The sequence below is a fragment of the Apteryx mantelli genome, chromosome 3, assembly GCF_036417845.1.
Source record: "Apteryx mantelli isolate bAptMan1 chromosome 3, bAptMan1.hap1, whole genome shotgun sequence".
Taxonomy (NCBI): Eukaryota; Metazoa; Chordata; class Aves; order Apterygiformes; family Apterygidae; genus Apteryx; species Apteryx mantelli.
Window position 1 is genome coordinate 29,518,372 of NC_089980.1, and position 16,516 is coordinate 29,534,887.

The 16,516-nt window shown below is 38.5% G+C and overlaps 1 protein-coding gene across 1 annotated transcript in view; it reads left to right on the forward strand.

The window, feature by feature from the left end:
• Positions 1 to 16,516, forward strand: part of EML6 (EMAP like 6) — a 157,739-nt gene that overhangs the window by 133,682 nt on the left and 7,541 nt on the right. Inside the window, exons 29-38 of the mRNA XM_067294690.1 lie at positions 438 to 446; positions 2,219 to 2,297; positions 5,746 to 5,875; positions 7,100 to 7,198; positions 8,507 to 8,527; positions 8,884 to 9,057; positions 10,340 to 10,548; positions 13,572 to 13,729; positions 14,447 to 14,561; positions 15,722 to 15,910. Of these exons, the coding sequence (XP_067150791.1) occupies positions 438 to 446; positions 2,219 to 2,297; positions 5,746 to 5,875; positions 7,100 to 7,198; positions 8,507 to 8,527; positions 8,884 to 9,057; positions 10,340 to 10,548; positions 13,572 to 13,729; positions 14,447 to 14,561; positions 15,722 to 15,910 (1,183 nt within the window). The remainder of the gene's footprint in view (positions 1 to 437; positions 447 to 2,218; positions 2,298 to 5,745; positions 5,876 to 7,099; positions 7,199 to 8,506; positions 8,528 to 8,883; positions 9,058 to 10,339; positions 10,549 to 13,571; positions 13,730 to 14,446; positions 14,562 to 15,721; positions 15,911 to 16,516) is intronic.

The following is a 16,516-nucleotide window of genomic DNA, read 5'->3' on the forward strand; positions in this document are numbered from 1 at the left end:
AAATTACGAGCTGAAATAGGCTGGCAAACAAGCATCCGTTGTGTGAAACTCTCAACAGTGCTTATGAGACTGTTAAGTTTCTACCAGTTACCATCCCTGTCAGGCACTTGAAAATGAGTAAGTACATGGAGTCACATTCTCAGTTCAGTAGAAAGTGCGTGGGAAGCATTGATACAGCTTCCCGTTTTTCCTCCCTGTCCTGTTGGATCTTTAGTACAGAGTATACCAAAGGATGTCAGGGTATGATCTTCTGAATTTGTAGACTGGTGCACTCTTTAATTTCTGTTTTAGTTTTTGCTGGCATGCTTGAATAGCATGTTTTGTGCCACAAAGGAATGACTGGTCAACTCTAAAAATGCTTGTGCATGAGTGAAGTGGTCAGAAACACACCTAAACTGTATTAAGTTTCTTACTTGGCTTTGTTTGCTGCTTACAAGGGGATCAAGGTAACTCTTTCACTCTTTTAATGTCACAAGATCACCTGCTAATGTACTTTGCTAGTACTTAGTGAGTTTGTTTGTTTGTTTGTTTGCTTCAGAAGTGGGTTAGTTTGTTTACTTGCAGCTTTGTTCTGTCTTTTTAGAGTTCAGATTTTTCATGCTACATACTGTTGTAAGAAGTATTCTAGTTGTGTAGTGATACATGTTCTAGCTGTGTATTTTAATTGTTGCCTTTTATACCTCTCATAAAAAATATAATTCCAGAAAAATCAGCTCCTATGAAGCAAAAAGGATTTCATTCTGCAATTAATTTTTGCTAAACAAGAATTAATCATAGTTACTGTATAAGGGTTAGACTGCAAGTACAGTGGTGGAAGATGCAAACCCCTGTGGCCCCTTTGCTTTTGCACAAGCTAGTTTTCACAGCATATATAGTGTATATCTACTTCTTATATTTTTGAAATCTTAACCTGTGTAAATACATGCCAGATTCAAGTGCTAATTAAGTGAATTGAGGCCAAGCATTTCCTTTTTTTTACTTACAGAACCCCACTGTTCTTTCACTCTGTCTCCAGAATCTGCAATGGGAGTTTAAAGGCATGAAATGTAGTTTTTTTATATTATTAACACAAACCTTCAAGTGATATTTTGGAGCCTGCATTTAATCATATATCTTTTTTTCATTCTTTCACCATCACCATTTCTACCCCAAACTCCTAGCAAGATCCATCTTCTAAGTCAAAGATGATCAAATAAGATAAAGAATCTGGGCCAAATTTCTGCAGGCTAATTTCTGTAATAACACAGTGCAATTTTTATGGGTCCGTTGTTAACAGGGTTAAATTTTGGCCTCCTGAATATGTGTTATCAAAAAGGGAGAATCATTACATGCAAATTAACACAATGGTTATGTAAAATGGTGGCTGCGCAGGCAGCACTGGATTTTGTAAAGCGATGAACCTGCAGAGGCTGAGCACCCTCTGCTCCTCTTAGGTTTATGCCTCTTCTTTTTTCATGGAAGGATCAAGTCAATATTCCCTTTGCTGCCTTACATATAATCATTTCTATGTTAATTATAGCCTGTTGCCTTCCAGTTGCTGTTTTTCATAGCAATAAAGATTATGTGTCTTTAAAAACCATATACACGAATAGAATTTTGTTTTGTTCTGTGTTCTACATTTGTCTTTTTATTTACCTTTAGCAACTGTAATTATATAAAGATGCTTTGCAGGCCTTAGTCTCTGTTAAATTCACACTAATGAATGAGTTATACAGTTTAAAATGTAATGATTTTATCTATAATGAAGCATCATTCAATGAACAGATTCCAATAATCTCTAATAGGATTTTGAGCAGGTTTTAATCAAGTTAAGTCAAGGTTTTGTGATGGGGTTTCCTCAGAAGAAGGATGTTGGGGAAAAGCCAGTTCTAGGAAGTCTTTAGATCATTTCCAAAAGTAACCATTTATTATCACTTAGTATTCAAGGATTTTCCCACAGATTTAAACCAGTATGATTTTAAAATTCTTTTGATGTAACATGGTCTGTTCTGCCTCTCATCCACACAATGTGCATCAATGTTATTTCTGCTCTTTCTACTAAAATGCGTATGATTGTAGTCTGTTTATTGTAAAACTCCGAAAAATTCTGGGCATTGAGTTCATATAGTTTCAGTTGGCCATTTCCTGTTCATATACAAAATATGTGTTATCATTTTGAAAGTTTTATTTTGCTTTCAAACATCCTGATTGTCTTTTTTCTAAAATATGTTTGTTTCAGGCCACCAGTTAGCAGAGCTGCTCCTCAACCTGAAAAACTGCAAAAGAACAATATCAACAAAAAAAAGAAACTGGTTGAGGTCAGGCTTAATATTTTTCATTTGCTCTAGAAGTAATACATGCTGGGTGAAATTCACCCATATTTTGAGGGCTGCTAAAGTCACATTTAGGTCTTCTGCTAGGCATCTGTCATCCTTTGCTTTCACTGACAGTAACTGTGTGTAGTCATATAAATAACCAGCTACAAGTATGACATCATTCTGCTTTGAGGATGTTTGTGTGGGTCTCAAAATAGATGCATATGTACCCCATGCACACAAGCCTGAAGTCTTTTGAATGGTCACGTCTTTGGAGCCATGGCCTGGACTTCATCATGTTACCATGTGAGGACAGAGGAGAAGTGAAAGAAATTTCTAGAAAGTGCTTTCAGCACTGATGACAAACATTAGAAAGCATGATAGACATCAACTTCTGGCAGAAAGAATCTCAGATTCAGGGTTTTGAAGCTTATTTATAATTTTAGATCTCTCCAAACTCAAGATTTGTCTCTTAATTTGGAGAACGCTCTAATTCCACCTTGTCTTGGCTCAAAGCACTTCAGTTTTCTAGTGGAACCTGAACTGTTTCAATATAATTACTGTCTCTTGGGTTCTGCACAACACAGGAAGTCTTCATAAAGTGTCTTAGCAATGTGGTGACTGCCAGGGCCAGCTGCTCCCTAAGGGAAGGTGAGCTGGGAGCCAAGGATGATAACATGGCCAGTAGGGCAGGGGCTTCACCGGCAAGGACCCAGTCCCACAGTATCCAACTGAGGCAAGTGGGGCAGACCCAAGGGTGTTGACCAGGTCCAACCAAGAGTCTGGATCATAAAACAATATCATGGTGAGGAGGCAGGTCCGAGGTCAAGCTGGGAAGTCAATCCACAGGTCAGGGCTAGGATCAGGTCCAGGAATTGCCAGGCAGGTCCATACTGAAAAAGCAGGACCACAGTCAAGGTGGGAAATCAGTCCATGGATTGGGGTCTGGATCAGACCATGGCCAGGAGTGGGCATAACAGGCTAGACCTGGCCTGACCTGCCCACGGCCAGGAGCAGATATGTGTGGCAGAACTGAAGAGTAGCACTCCTCCAGCATAGCTGGGACAGGGACTGAAGGCCCTGGGCTGAGCTTAAATAGAGTTCCAGGGCCCATGGACAAGCGGGAGTGGATGGAGGTCCAGGGGAGGCTGGTCAGGGCCATTAAGGCCTGTTAGTGCCCTCATGGGCCTGGCAGTGACATAAGTAAAGAAAAAGGTCACTCATTTATCTCTTTGCAAATAACTGGCTGAGCAGTCATATCTTACAGGGAAACTGTCTTGAGCCTCAGTTCTTTGTGTCCATTCAGGTGGGCTTATTGGTGAAAGACAAAAATCTGTGCTCTCAGGTGATGTAACACGTAAGAGCCAAGATAACTTCTATGGCAACAAACATGCATTTACCTAAGGACAGATTCCTTTCACTTACATCATTAATAAGGAAGTTGTCTTTCAAATTTGGCTTTCATGACAGAAATTTACCTTGCAAGGCTTGGCCAGAAGCTTACAAGCAAGTTGATAGACTTCTCCTGAGGCCTCTTTAGCTCTAAATCAGGCTAATGTATTCTCATGTGGAGCATCAGTTGAGCAAAATGGTTCCAGCTCTCTTTTGTGCATGGCCTAGAAGAGCACAGACTTAATACTGGCTGTTTTGGACCTCTTGATTTAGTTGTGAACTGTACGCTCCTCTACTGGTGACACTGACTATTATTATCCAATGCAGGGGGGCAGTTCAGGTGCCTAAACATAGGGACCTAGTGCCTGTCTAGATGGCCTAAGTTATGCTTTTTGATCACCAGGAAGGGCTGTGGTTTCCAATAGGTCCAGCCCCACGCAGAAGTCTGAGCTATCCTAGAGCATCTAATATGGTACCAAATGTCTGTGTTTAGATTATGGAATCTTACACCATGTTTTAATTCACCATAATAAAATATATTAAGGGACTAAAGAATATTTCCCTGCTTACTGCAGATGACAAGATCACTGACAGAACTAAGTACTTTTTGTATGTTCCTGTGTAGCTGACTGCCCTAAAAGTAAGGCTGTTTCATCTCAAAAAACTCTAAATGAACCCCATAAATATTAGAGCGTGCTACCAGCTGTGCTATATACCTTCCCTATCAAATGGAATATCAAAGCTTGTATTACTTGCCCTTTATTCGACTTCTAAAACATGCCAGTATCAGAAGACTGCAAGCTTATTGTGTTGATTGATCTGCTAACATTACGAACTGGATTCAATTTCTTGACCCATAATAGAATTCCGGTTGTTGTTTGATCATTTAAGGTGACACACCTTTAGCCTACTGTCCTGTAGAAGGTGTTGCTTACCAGTCACCACTGACACCTGCTCAAAGAAGAGAAGAATGCATATTTACCTGCAGGAAAGATGTTTCTCAGAGCTGTTGTGGTTAGTGTGTGTTTGGGTTGTGACAAAGGGCACAGCAGCTCCTGCCTCCAGGCAGGGGAACCACTCAGGGCACCACAGCTTCTGCGCTTGCACACCTGAGAAGTATGTGCATCTGCAGTGGGACCCACACTCACTATATACCCTCAATGGAAATGCAGTCAGAAACTGTTCTTTTGCACATGCAAAATCATGCACATGATTTTGAATGATGAACTTTGCTTATTTATTTTGGAGCATACTTTTTTCCCAAAATTGTAGGCCCTTCCTCTCCCTTCATGTTTTTGGAATCTCCATGTAACACACTGAAAAAGGAATATTCGGTGGTCTCTATGGACAATTAGCAACAATTGCTTGGTCTGTCAATGTCATTCAAATTTTTCAAAGCAAACTGTAATTGTGTTTGGGACAGATTCATTAAGTCTGTCTTCTGGGCTATAAAAGCAACTTCAGCAACAATCCATGAGCCATCACTGTTTTTCGGGAGGAAATTTCCTTGGCAATTGATCATTGTAAGCTGAAATGTCCAAGACACCTCTCATTAATGCTTTACTTCTACAGTTGTTTATAGCCTGTCTTTGCTTCTTATAAAGATTTTAAGGTCAGAATTTGACAGTTATGAGAACTATTTGTGAAGACTTTTAAAGCAGAAGTACAGGTATTTGCAAATAGCTGATACCTTATAATGATGTTAAACTATGATGGGAAATTTAATAAAATTGGACTTGGCTATATTTTGAATGGAAATTGAAAGAACCAAAATATTTACAGCTGATTGATATATTAAAGAAATAATAATGTAAATGTAGTGCCTTACTTAACTGATTATAGCTTTGTAGATGGTCTGTGAGAATGTCATGCCTCAGTGAAGTAGCAGAAGAACGGGGATAACTGATTAATTATTGTTTAATTATTCTGTTGTCTCTGTAAAATATTTGTGGCTTGTGTAACTATTTAGGACTTCAGTTACGTGATCCAAACTCTGTAATCCCCTTGTTTGTTCTTTTACTTCACTGTCTTATTTTTTCTTTTTGTTTTACTTGATTAGGAGCTGGCTTTAGACCATGTTTTTGGATACAGAGGATTTGATTGTCGCAACAACCTTCATTACCTAAATGATGGTGCTGATATTATTTTCCACACAGCTGCTGCAGGCATAGTTCAAAATCTTTCTACTGGTAATTCAAGATGAAACAATATTTTGAAATAAAAAATACTGTACAATTAAAACATTTCTTTTTGACAGGCATAACTTTGTAACATTCCTGTAACTTTTTCACATTTTACATCTTGATAAATAATGCAAAACAATTAGATGATTATTATACCAGACTGACAAAGGTCTCTTGTTGAGGTCGTTCTGTAGAGCCATCCTATTCCTTTCAACAGTTATGAGATTCTGCTAGGAGGTATAATAAAAATCTGTTTATTCCTGCACTTGCACCTTGTTAAAATTCCCTCTGAAGACATAGGAGTGGCTTTCTGAGAGGAGAAAGCCTAGAATCTGAAATGTCTGCTAATCCCCAAAATTTTAGGAGCAGTAACATCCATTGTTTCATTTTGAATTATTTTAGCAAAGGCAGATTCCAGGGAAGCATACATTTTGATGCAATGCAGTGTGAATAAATTGCTCTTTGGAAGGGGGTCGAAATACTTCCTACCTTTTGGATAATTAATAGAAAAAACACCAAAAACTTGTCTGGCCATGAGCTGTTGCACCAACCATATTCTCCAGCTATCTCAAGAAACAGGCCAGGAATTAAAGGAATTCTGGCTTTATTTTATTCCCTCTTGGTGCCACAATGAACCAAATGGTGACAGCAGTGCACTGAGCAGCTCTGCTGCTGTGGAGAGGCAGAGGCAGAAAAGCTGTCACATCTGCTGACCTTTGGGGCTTCCTGTCCTAGCACAGCTGCCTCTGACCGGGGGAGCTAGGAAGCACTGTCCCACCTGCACTCTTTGGCTCCTTTCCTTTGAGGGGACAATATAGAGCGTGAACTTCACAGGGCTTCACTCTCTGCTCACTCTGCTTCCCTCTGACTTTTTCAGTTAAGCAGGAGACCTGGGCCTTGCATGTCCAGTTTTGTCTTTTTTCTGCAGTTACAGGTAGCCGCAGGATGATTCTTGGACTGATTTCTGGTTCTCTGGGCATAGCTAGTTGATCAAATATACTTTTTATATATGCATGCTAATGTATATGCTCATTGCACATTGGTACTGGTGTCTGGGAATGAGAGCAAAATAGCTCCCTACCTATGTATTGCCCTACTCCCATCCATCCCACTAGGGAATACGGCACAAGTATGAGAGTGGAAACAAGCTGTTTTTGCAATACTCTTTGCTTCAGTGGTGGTTCTTTCTTTGATACTGTTGTGAATAAAAACATGTTTGAATTTTATTAGGTAGCCAGAGTTTCTACCTGGAACATACTGATGACATTCTCTGCCTCACTGTGAATCAGCACCCAAAGTATAAAAATATTGTGGCTACCAGCCAGATCGGTAGGTTACTCTCCATATTAACAAAGTTTTACTCAAAAAATTATCAGGGGTTCTGATTTATTTTGGGCTTTTCTGTGTAGGAATTTTAACAGGATTTGCCAGTGTTACTGTCCTCAAATTTTTCCTTTAATTTTAAAGAGATAATCAAGCTTCAGAATTTTCTTATGATTTCAGTCTGCCTGCTAGTTTCATCTCTGATTGCGAGTCATTGTATTTTAGCATGTGAGTTAATTGTAATATAATCATACTTCAGAAAGCAAATTTTCATAAACTGCACTACATCATCTCATTTACTTGTGATGATAAGATCTCTAGAATTCCCCTTTTCCTTCTTGTATCCAAGGCACTGCTTAGCAGTAAAATGTTCAGCAGTGAAAACACTATAATGAAAATTTCCTATGCAGAAATACAAAAGCTATACAGAATAGGAAAAAAATAGAGCTCAACAGCAGTTATAACACATGTAAGGGCTGATTCTGAAATCATATGTATTTATACATTTATTATTTACCTGAAGAATTACTAATACCTTTTGCAGGAGTCAACACAGTATGGAAAATGCAGGATCATTTGTCACAAACCTGGGGAGGGATCTGTTGCTTTTCACTTAAACCTGGAATAATTAACTTTGTTAAAAATAAGGAAGTCATTCTAATTCATATCACTCTGAGAGGAGACTCAAGTCCCTAACTTCTATAAGTAACTTAACAATGAGGCAGAAAAATGGTAGTAGATAAAAACCTTGACAAACTCTCTTCCCCACCTGTGCTGAGTGCTGTCATTTGAATATGAATGTTGAGTAAGCACAAAATCTGTATGTATAGTCAGAGTTCCAGAATTGAGCTATTTGTTAACTTTTTGAAATGCAAGTTCAAAATATTGATTTCCATGACGTGGAAAAGGTGATTGTTACAGCCCCCTTTTTCTATTCTGCCAAAGTTCAATAAGAGCCCAGGAAATCAGTGTTTCTGATTGTTGGTTGATCCTTTGTATAGCTATTCATTTTAGTTTTAAATTTAGTAAATTTTAAAAACTGCATGTCTTTAACTTTTCTTTCAAATACCATTTTTAAAACTGAAAAGTGCTAAATATTGTTGTTATATTTGTGTATAAAAGACACTATACCCAAAACAGTTCAACAATATTCCTGCTTTTTTGTTTTGTTGATTTAATCCATATCCATTTTCAAATTTTTAATTTTGTTTCCTTCTGGTCCTGATGCTGGCACTTCAGCATTAGAAACATGACTTATTTCAGCTATTGTTTTCCCTTGGTGCTTCCTCATTTGCCATTGCTCTCACAATGCAGGTGATATGACAGAATTTTCAGGTAAGGCTGATTCGTTTGTGAATTTTAGTCAGCAGAGTTATGTAAAAGTTTCATGTTACCTCATTGTATCTGTGTGAATCGCGGATACAAGCGAAACATCTACGGACAGTTTCTTTTGCATGACATTCTTCATAAATGTTATGTTGTTCTTTTAGTATTTGTCTTATTTCATGAAATACAGTAATTTCCCCCTATGTTTCGCAAGCTGTTTTGATTTTTTTTGAGTAATGTTAATCTTAAAGAAAAATTGTTTTGAGTGTCTGTTTAGGTGACATGTTCTTGAAAAATGAATATTTTGCATTGAAGCTTTCCAGATGCTGAATTAATTCTCTTTTAATACCTCTTTTTGCATTTAGGTACAACTCCCACAATTCATATATGGGATGCTATGAGTAAGCAAACCATTTCAATGCTACGTTGCTTCCATACCAAAGGAGTCAACTATGTTAACTTCAGTGCAACTGGCAAACTTCTCGTTTCAGTGGGAGTTGATCCAGAACATACTATCACAGTGTGGAGGTGGCAAGAAGGTAACTCTGGAAAATACTTTTTCCTTCAGCCTAACAAACCTGTGTACAATTATTCACTTTTCCTTTCAAGACCTTGGGATAGATTTGTGTTCTTATTCTGAGTAACATGACTACCTAAAAGTCACAAAATCAGTTGAAGAAGATAGCAACATGTTAGGAGTGGCTTAAGAAAATATGATTTCTTGTGAATAGAAATAAGGGGAGAATGTTATTTAACATAAAAATCCATAAAATTAAGGAAAGTATTTTCTTTTTATTCTTAATACACTTGAACTTGAAATTCTACCCAATAGTTAGGCCTTTGGGAAGTCATTTCAAGACAAGAATTAGCACCTTCAGAAAAGCTGGGAAACAGTGGAAGAGGCCCGGGAAAGGATTTAGGTTCCTAAAACAGGATTTAGGCAGAACTGAACAGCCTACAAAATGCCTGTTGAGCTGTGCTGTAGTGGTGGAGGGGAGAGGGGAAGCATCTCAGTTCACTAGATGTTTCTCTGCTTGACTTCAACACCTCCCAGATTTTTAGAGTTCTCTCTGCAGACACCTGTGTTCAGTGCCAGGCTCCTGCCGCCCCCACTTCAGGAGTAGGTGTACATCTTCCTAATTGCCTTGGGTGATTATATCCAAAAGATGTGTTTGCAGAGTATCTGACATCCCTGTACAGAGTAAGTCACTGCTGCTGTGCTTTTAAAGGTTAGAGCAGTGGTGGCAATGCTCATCTTTTGTATAATGGTCTGGCCACCCTGGGAATGGAAAACTGGATTTAGTTCCCAGCTTTGCCAGTGTGGCATTCAAACACACATCTCCAGAAGCATGCCTTTACCAGTGGCTGTTGGCCTGAGTGTATGACCTGACTGGCCAGCATGCAGATGCCTGGGTGTTTTCAGAGAGACAGAGACAGTAACTCTTGAGTGTCAGCTGCCCTGTGCATTTTAGCAGATGGTAGCTCAATGTGCCATTGATGTTAGTCAAAGGTTCTGTGTTGTTGGTTATTTCACTGCCCATTAAGCAATGTAGTAAGAAGATGAATTATGCTATGAAGATCTAAATCTGCATTTTCTAACACTATTGGATGCAATGCAATAGCCATGGGCAAGGGGTCTTGCAGGTTTCATGAATTCAGAAGTTTGATACACTGAATAATGTTGGGATTTGCTTAGTTTTCCACATCTGGGACACAATTCTCTAATCCAATACTAGGTCAATTTATTTTATAAAATCATATCAGAGCTTAATTTTTTCAGGTAAATTTAACTTTATTTTTATCCTTTCCTAATTAAAACAGGGGCTAAAGTTGCTAGCAGGGGAGGACACCTGGAGAGGATATTCGTTGTAGAGTTCCGCCCAGATTCAGACACGCAGTTTGTGTCTGTTGGGGTAAAACACATGAAGTTCTGGACATTAGCTGGCAGTGCTTTGCTTTATAAGAAAGGAGTCATTGGTTCCATGGAAGATGCCAAAATGCAAACCATGCTTTCTGTTGCCTTCGGAGCAGTGAGTTCAAATTACTTGCTACAGAACTTTATAATACATTTTTATTAAAACTGCAAGTGTCAATTTCCTTTTGTTGAAATCCAGTACAGTATGGACAGTGCAAGGCCATGAAGCTCTTGCTTAATACTTGAACTTGTAATTTGAGACTTATACACCTTTAGACCCTTATGTAAGTTTTCTGAAGTGGGTTAGGTTTCTCTGTCAGTGAACATGTTTTATTAATGTCCGTGCATACCTACAAGCATCAGCTGCTGTGGTTTTTATTTTTGTACTTTGCTAGTTACTTAGCACTTCAGCAATTAACTTAAAAAACTTAATAATGTGATTTTATGTATAACTTTTTTTGTATAAAAGGCTTTGCAACCTTTTTTTCGCTGACAGTATTTGTATGACATATGCTAGTGGTACAACTAATGATGAAACTCTATAATACTCTCCTGTATGTTCATTAAAGAACCATATCACCATGCTTGAGACTTCATAGTTTAAGGAAGAGGATACATATTAGCAGTAAAAAAGGCAGTGTTACTATGATACTGGGGTCTGAAATAGCTTCTGCTTCATCCAGAAACCCTATAGAAATTACCTTTGCAAAGGCTACGCCTAAGTCATATAAATTACCAATTTTAAGAACAGACTTGCTCCTAAACATCCACCCTGGACGATAGTACTAATGTATGAAATGTGGGTGTATGAAGTTAGGCTCCCAAATCCTCATTCTTGTGCCCAGACAAGTGATTTTGTTGTCAAAAATTGCTGAATATCCAACAATTCTTTCTATTTTGATGTCATTACTTCAGTGTAAAATTGGAGCAATGCAATGGACACGAGAAACCTCAAAAGTGATTTTAAAAACTAAGCAGAATGTAACATTAGAAGAGGAACAAATCACTTTGTCCATATTTCCCAAGTAGAAGTAGTCCAAGTGACACTTTATTTTCTAAAATAATAAGACTAATGTCCTGTAAGGGGCACCTTCAAAATCAGTAGATGAACTGTATGCCATTAGCATATGTCATTCATTCAGGACAGTTTTTTTCTTCCTCAAGTATGTGTCATTGAATCCCATGGGAAGTATAACTCCATGTCACAGGAGAATAGGTAGATTGTTCTTAACAGAGTAGGGGCTATGCACACACCGTCTGCCTCTTCATGCATCCATGGACCTCACTCATTTTTATTTTACTTCCCAGCAAGGTAGAATCCAGCAGATGTTTGACCTGCTACTTCTTTTATAAGGGTCAGCTCTATCAAAATCTTCTGAGAATTTCCAAAAGCACTTCTAGCATCCTCTTCTGACCACTGAATCACCTTCACTGACACACTCTGTAGTTCACCTTTACTACTCATTCACTTGTACGGAGTCTTTTTAATGGCAGCATAAAACATGCAGGCTTCAAAATTCACCCTTCCTATGGTTGATTAATATTCCTTATAGGGAGAAATACAGTAGAAGACTGATGTGCCTGGGACAATTCTATATTCCAAGCAGGAGCTCGGAAAATTAATCGTTCTTTCAAAGAATTTGCATGTCATGAGGTGCAAAGAGAAGTTCTATCTTCTGCAGTAGAGAGTTAAAGTTGGAGTAGACAAAAAAGCTCTAAAAACTTCCTGACAAATGACCGTGCATTGTCCTAGTGCTGTATCAAGCAGATAAGCAATTCCTATGATCTAAGGCTGAATTTGGCATCAAGGTTAATATTGATGATAAAGCCAAAGCATAACCTTGATGCTAGGGTGTTTGGGTTTTGAATAGCTCCCTTTCCTCCTCAATTTGGACTCAGTTGACTACTAATACCGAAGGTCTTTGATGCAAAATTTGGGAATACAATTTAAACAAGGTCCATTTAATGCTACAGTCAACATTTCAGGCTGGGATACAGCCACGTTCAATTTTTATCTCAAAGGATAACCAGCTCAATCAGGGGACTCTTTCCCCCATTTCTTTCAAGAGACACCATTACTTTTTGTTGCAGGACCTGGAACTTCCCTTTGAACCCCCATCAAAAGGCTTTCCTTGCCATTTTTACTGATAACTATCATTTCAGTTCAGAGTCAGTGAACTTCAAGTTGCCATGGTCAGACCATCTTTAGTTTCTTCCACAGTCGTGACATGGCAGCTGAGAACATTCTCTATATTTCCTGTCAAAGGCAAGAAGAGATGACATGCTCTTCATTTATGAATTCATAATGATATATTTATGAATATATCTAGATATGAATATATCTAGTTCTTTAGATATAGCTAAGTCTTTTCACCTCTTTACAGTAATTTCTGAATTGTTTAAAAGCCAGATGATCTTTCTGCAGAGTCTCTCCAGATGGATCACAACTGTGCATTTCCGCCTGTGATCAAGCAGCAGGCAAGCTTTTCCACTTAAGAGAGGCCACTCCAAAAGGGCATTTGCAATGCGGGGCATTCACTACGCTTCTCCATTCCTCAGGGAGCCCCAGGCCCCTGAGCAGTCCACTACATGCAGCAAACCATGGCTTATATGAGAAATTATGCCATTGCTATGGTGCCTAAAGTAGACATCAGGTTGAGTAAAATAGTTCTCCAGTTAAACTCATACACTTTGTTTTCACCGTCTTGAAGAAGATACTGCTTACCAGTCACCTGCAGTGGGATTCCCATTGACACATACTCAAAGAAGAAAGAAATGTCACTTAAACATCAATAATGGTGCTTCTTTGTAGATCATGTAACCTGACCTCCGTCTCTCCAGCAGGAGACACGACTGAGCACATGCAAAGCTTAAGATATATGTGTATCTGAAAGATCCCAAGATGAGATGCATGAGGTGAATGTGCCCTATACCAGGTCCCATAACAATTATAACATCTCAAAGAAACACCATTAGAGTGCAGTCATTAAACGTTCTTCTCAGAGCAGATGCTTCTAATTTCTACGTTCATTGCATAGTTGACTTTTCTCAGAAAACTCTAACTAAAGTTTTAATTCAAGCTGAACAAAAATGTTAAAAGATGTTTATTATATCAGAGGTCATTGCTATTTGTTACAGAATAACCTTACATTTACTGGTGCCATAAATGGAGATGTCTACGTCTGGAAGGATCATTTTCTGATTAGGCTTGTGGCAAAAGCTCACACAGGGCCAGTGTTTACAATGTACACAACTCTTCGAGATGGACTCATTGTTACAGGAGGAAAGGAGAGACCGTAAGACATATATCTTCCTAAAGTGCACACCTTTTGTCTGTCTCGTGGTTGTTGCTATTTATGCAATATCCTGGACACATGCAACATTTCCCAGAGACATACAGTATCTATCTGCAGTGTAAAAGTTTCAATATAACTAACACCAATTGTGCCTAGGAGTATTAGTAAGTAAAGGACTAATGAACAGGACACTCATGGGTCACAGTAATGCACATAGACGCAAAGGAAATATTAAACCTTAAATTAACAACCACTGTGAATACCTGTATGATCTCCCTGTTGCCTCCGCTCCTGCCAGCCTGGCAGAAGTGTTTTTTCTTAATTTTTAAATCCTGTCAAACTGCAGACTCTCCCTCTTATGACAGAGACTCACTGATTAGTAAGTTTTCATCTATTTACCAGAAGTAAGAACATATTTGCAGAGCTTACGTCAGTGACAGTGATTTGAGATTAAGCGGCAAGAGAACTATTATTTGCTTTTTTGCAAATTAGATATGATGGTGTTTAAAACATGAAGTGTGATAGCATTAGCTACCACATTTTTATTATCTCCTTCCATTACAGAGTAATCAGATGTCTTTAAACACAGGATAAGGTGATTCAATGTATGTTTTATTATTTAAGTAATCAGAAAAATCCTGATGGGATTTACAAATGAGATTTGTTGTAGCCCATGCAGAAGGAGGCATCTGTGTAACACAGCATGCTTCTTTTCAGCACTAAAGAAGGGGGAGCTGTAAAGCTATGGGATCAAGAGATGAAACGGTGCCGAGCATTTCAGCTTGAGACAGGCCAGCTCATTGAGTGTGTGCGCTCCGTCTGCAGAGGGAAGGTACGTGAGCCGACTTGGCAGATTTTACACGTTGGTACACATGACCTCATATTGTTCTTGGTGAAGGTAGGATAGAGGACATACAGCAGACTTTGCTGAAGTTATAGGAAGAAGCACTGGCTGCCTACCTAGTGAAATTTCCTTACTTGTCTTCAAACTGCACGGGGATCACATTTCTGACAGTTAGTGCCCACCTTTCCTTTACTGCCGGCAGGGAGAGGAAAGTGCCTTTGAAAGCCCCTAAAGGACAATGCTAAGTATAGGCACGTACTTCACCAGGATAAGACCCTGTCTCCTGTCTTCCTTTTCCAAAAGCAATTTAGGTATCTATCTACTAGCTTTTTTTTTTTTTAATCACAAAACAAGTTGCCACTGAGAATTACTAATTGACTTTAAATCTTGGTAAAATGGAAAACAATAAAAATGACTGACTAACTTGAGGTGCTAACTGCACATGTTTAAATTGTACTTGTAAATGTTGTCACTGATGGAAGGCAGGTGTGATGATGGAGAAATGTTACCTCGTATGGTGGGTATCTGTTCAACCTAACACTTCATGAAATGGTCTCTATTTAGCTTTGAATATCAGGCCTCAGCAATTTTGCATGGTCTTTGATAATAACAACACTGAGGAGTGTTGTTTTGCATTTCTAATTAAGGAGCCATTAACAACTCCAAACTGTATCTATTTATGCTTTTTTCCAAGTTTTTGCTGAGAAAGCTGTTCCAGTTTAGGCTGTGACAGTTTGGCTAGAATAGATGTAAGGTGCTCAGACACAGTCTGACGAAGCCTAAAACCCTGTTTTGATTTTTTTATTATTGCCCAAAAGTGATAGTAAGTCACTTCAGAGGCATGAGAATCATGCTCTACCAAGTTGTATGTAAACACTATGATCTGGACAAAAATACTTAATGACAAGATTGAAGTCCACCACAATTGCTCAGCAGTAGCACCAGAACATGATATCACCAGATGTGAAAGTGTAAGTAAGTGTTTTACTGGCCTGTTTGTAAGATGCTGCATGAACAAGCGATATAAATCACAATGAGTATCTCTGTCACAAGTATCTCTGCAATACATCTGTATTTCACTGCTACTGATATTACATCCATTATATTGGCAACATGTATCTCATCCTTTTTTTTTGGTCTACAAACAGGGGAAAATTTTAGTGGGAACAAAAGATGGGGAAATCCTTGAAGTAGGAGAAAAAAATGCTGCTTCAAACTTGTTGATTGACTGTCACATGGAAGGGGAGATCTGGGGCTTAGCAACTCACCCCTCAAAAGACATATTTATCTCTGCGAGTAATGACGGAACAGCAAGAATCTGGGACCTGTGTGACAAGGTGAGTATCACTAAATTGAAGCGTGTGATTATAAGCAATAATTTTATATAACCAAGCATTTTCCAGCTGTAAGATATGCTCTCCTCCAGCCACATATGCACCTCTGAGCATAGAGCAGTGTGGTAAGAGCAGTGTTTATCCTGTGTTTTGATACTGTTCTCTTCTTAATATGTTGCCATGCAAAAAGGTAAGTCAATGAGATAGCCTGCTGCTCTTTCCAAAAGCAAGCTATTTATTTGCAGAGAAATGCAATGATTTGAAATCACACATGCTGACAGAGTGCCTTTAGTCATGTATTGCTTATCAAACATTCTAAAAAACTGAAGTTTTGATGTAAAATTGTAGAATGGCATGTATTAAGGAAGCATTTTAATTAGATGCTAGTTGTTACTGTTAATTGTAAATGTTAATTAGATGCTGGGTAACACAGATTGTCCTGTCGCTGGCCAATTCACAGACCCCAACAGTAAATCTGCCTTATTGGCAAATATTACTCCTTCCTTTTTAGAGCCTTTTTTAGAGTCTTGTCTATATAATTCAGGATTTTTTTCCAATGTCTAATTGAATTGATCCACAATGAATTTTAAAAAATAAGAAAAATTTTCT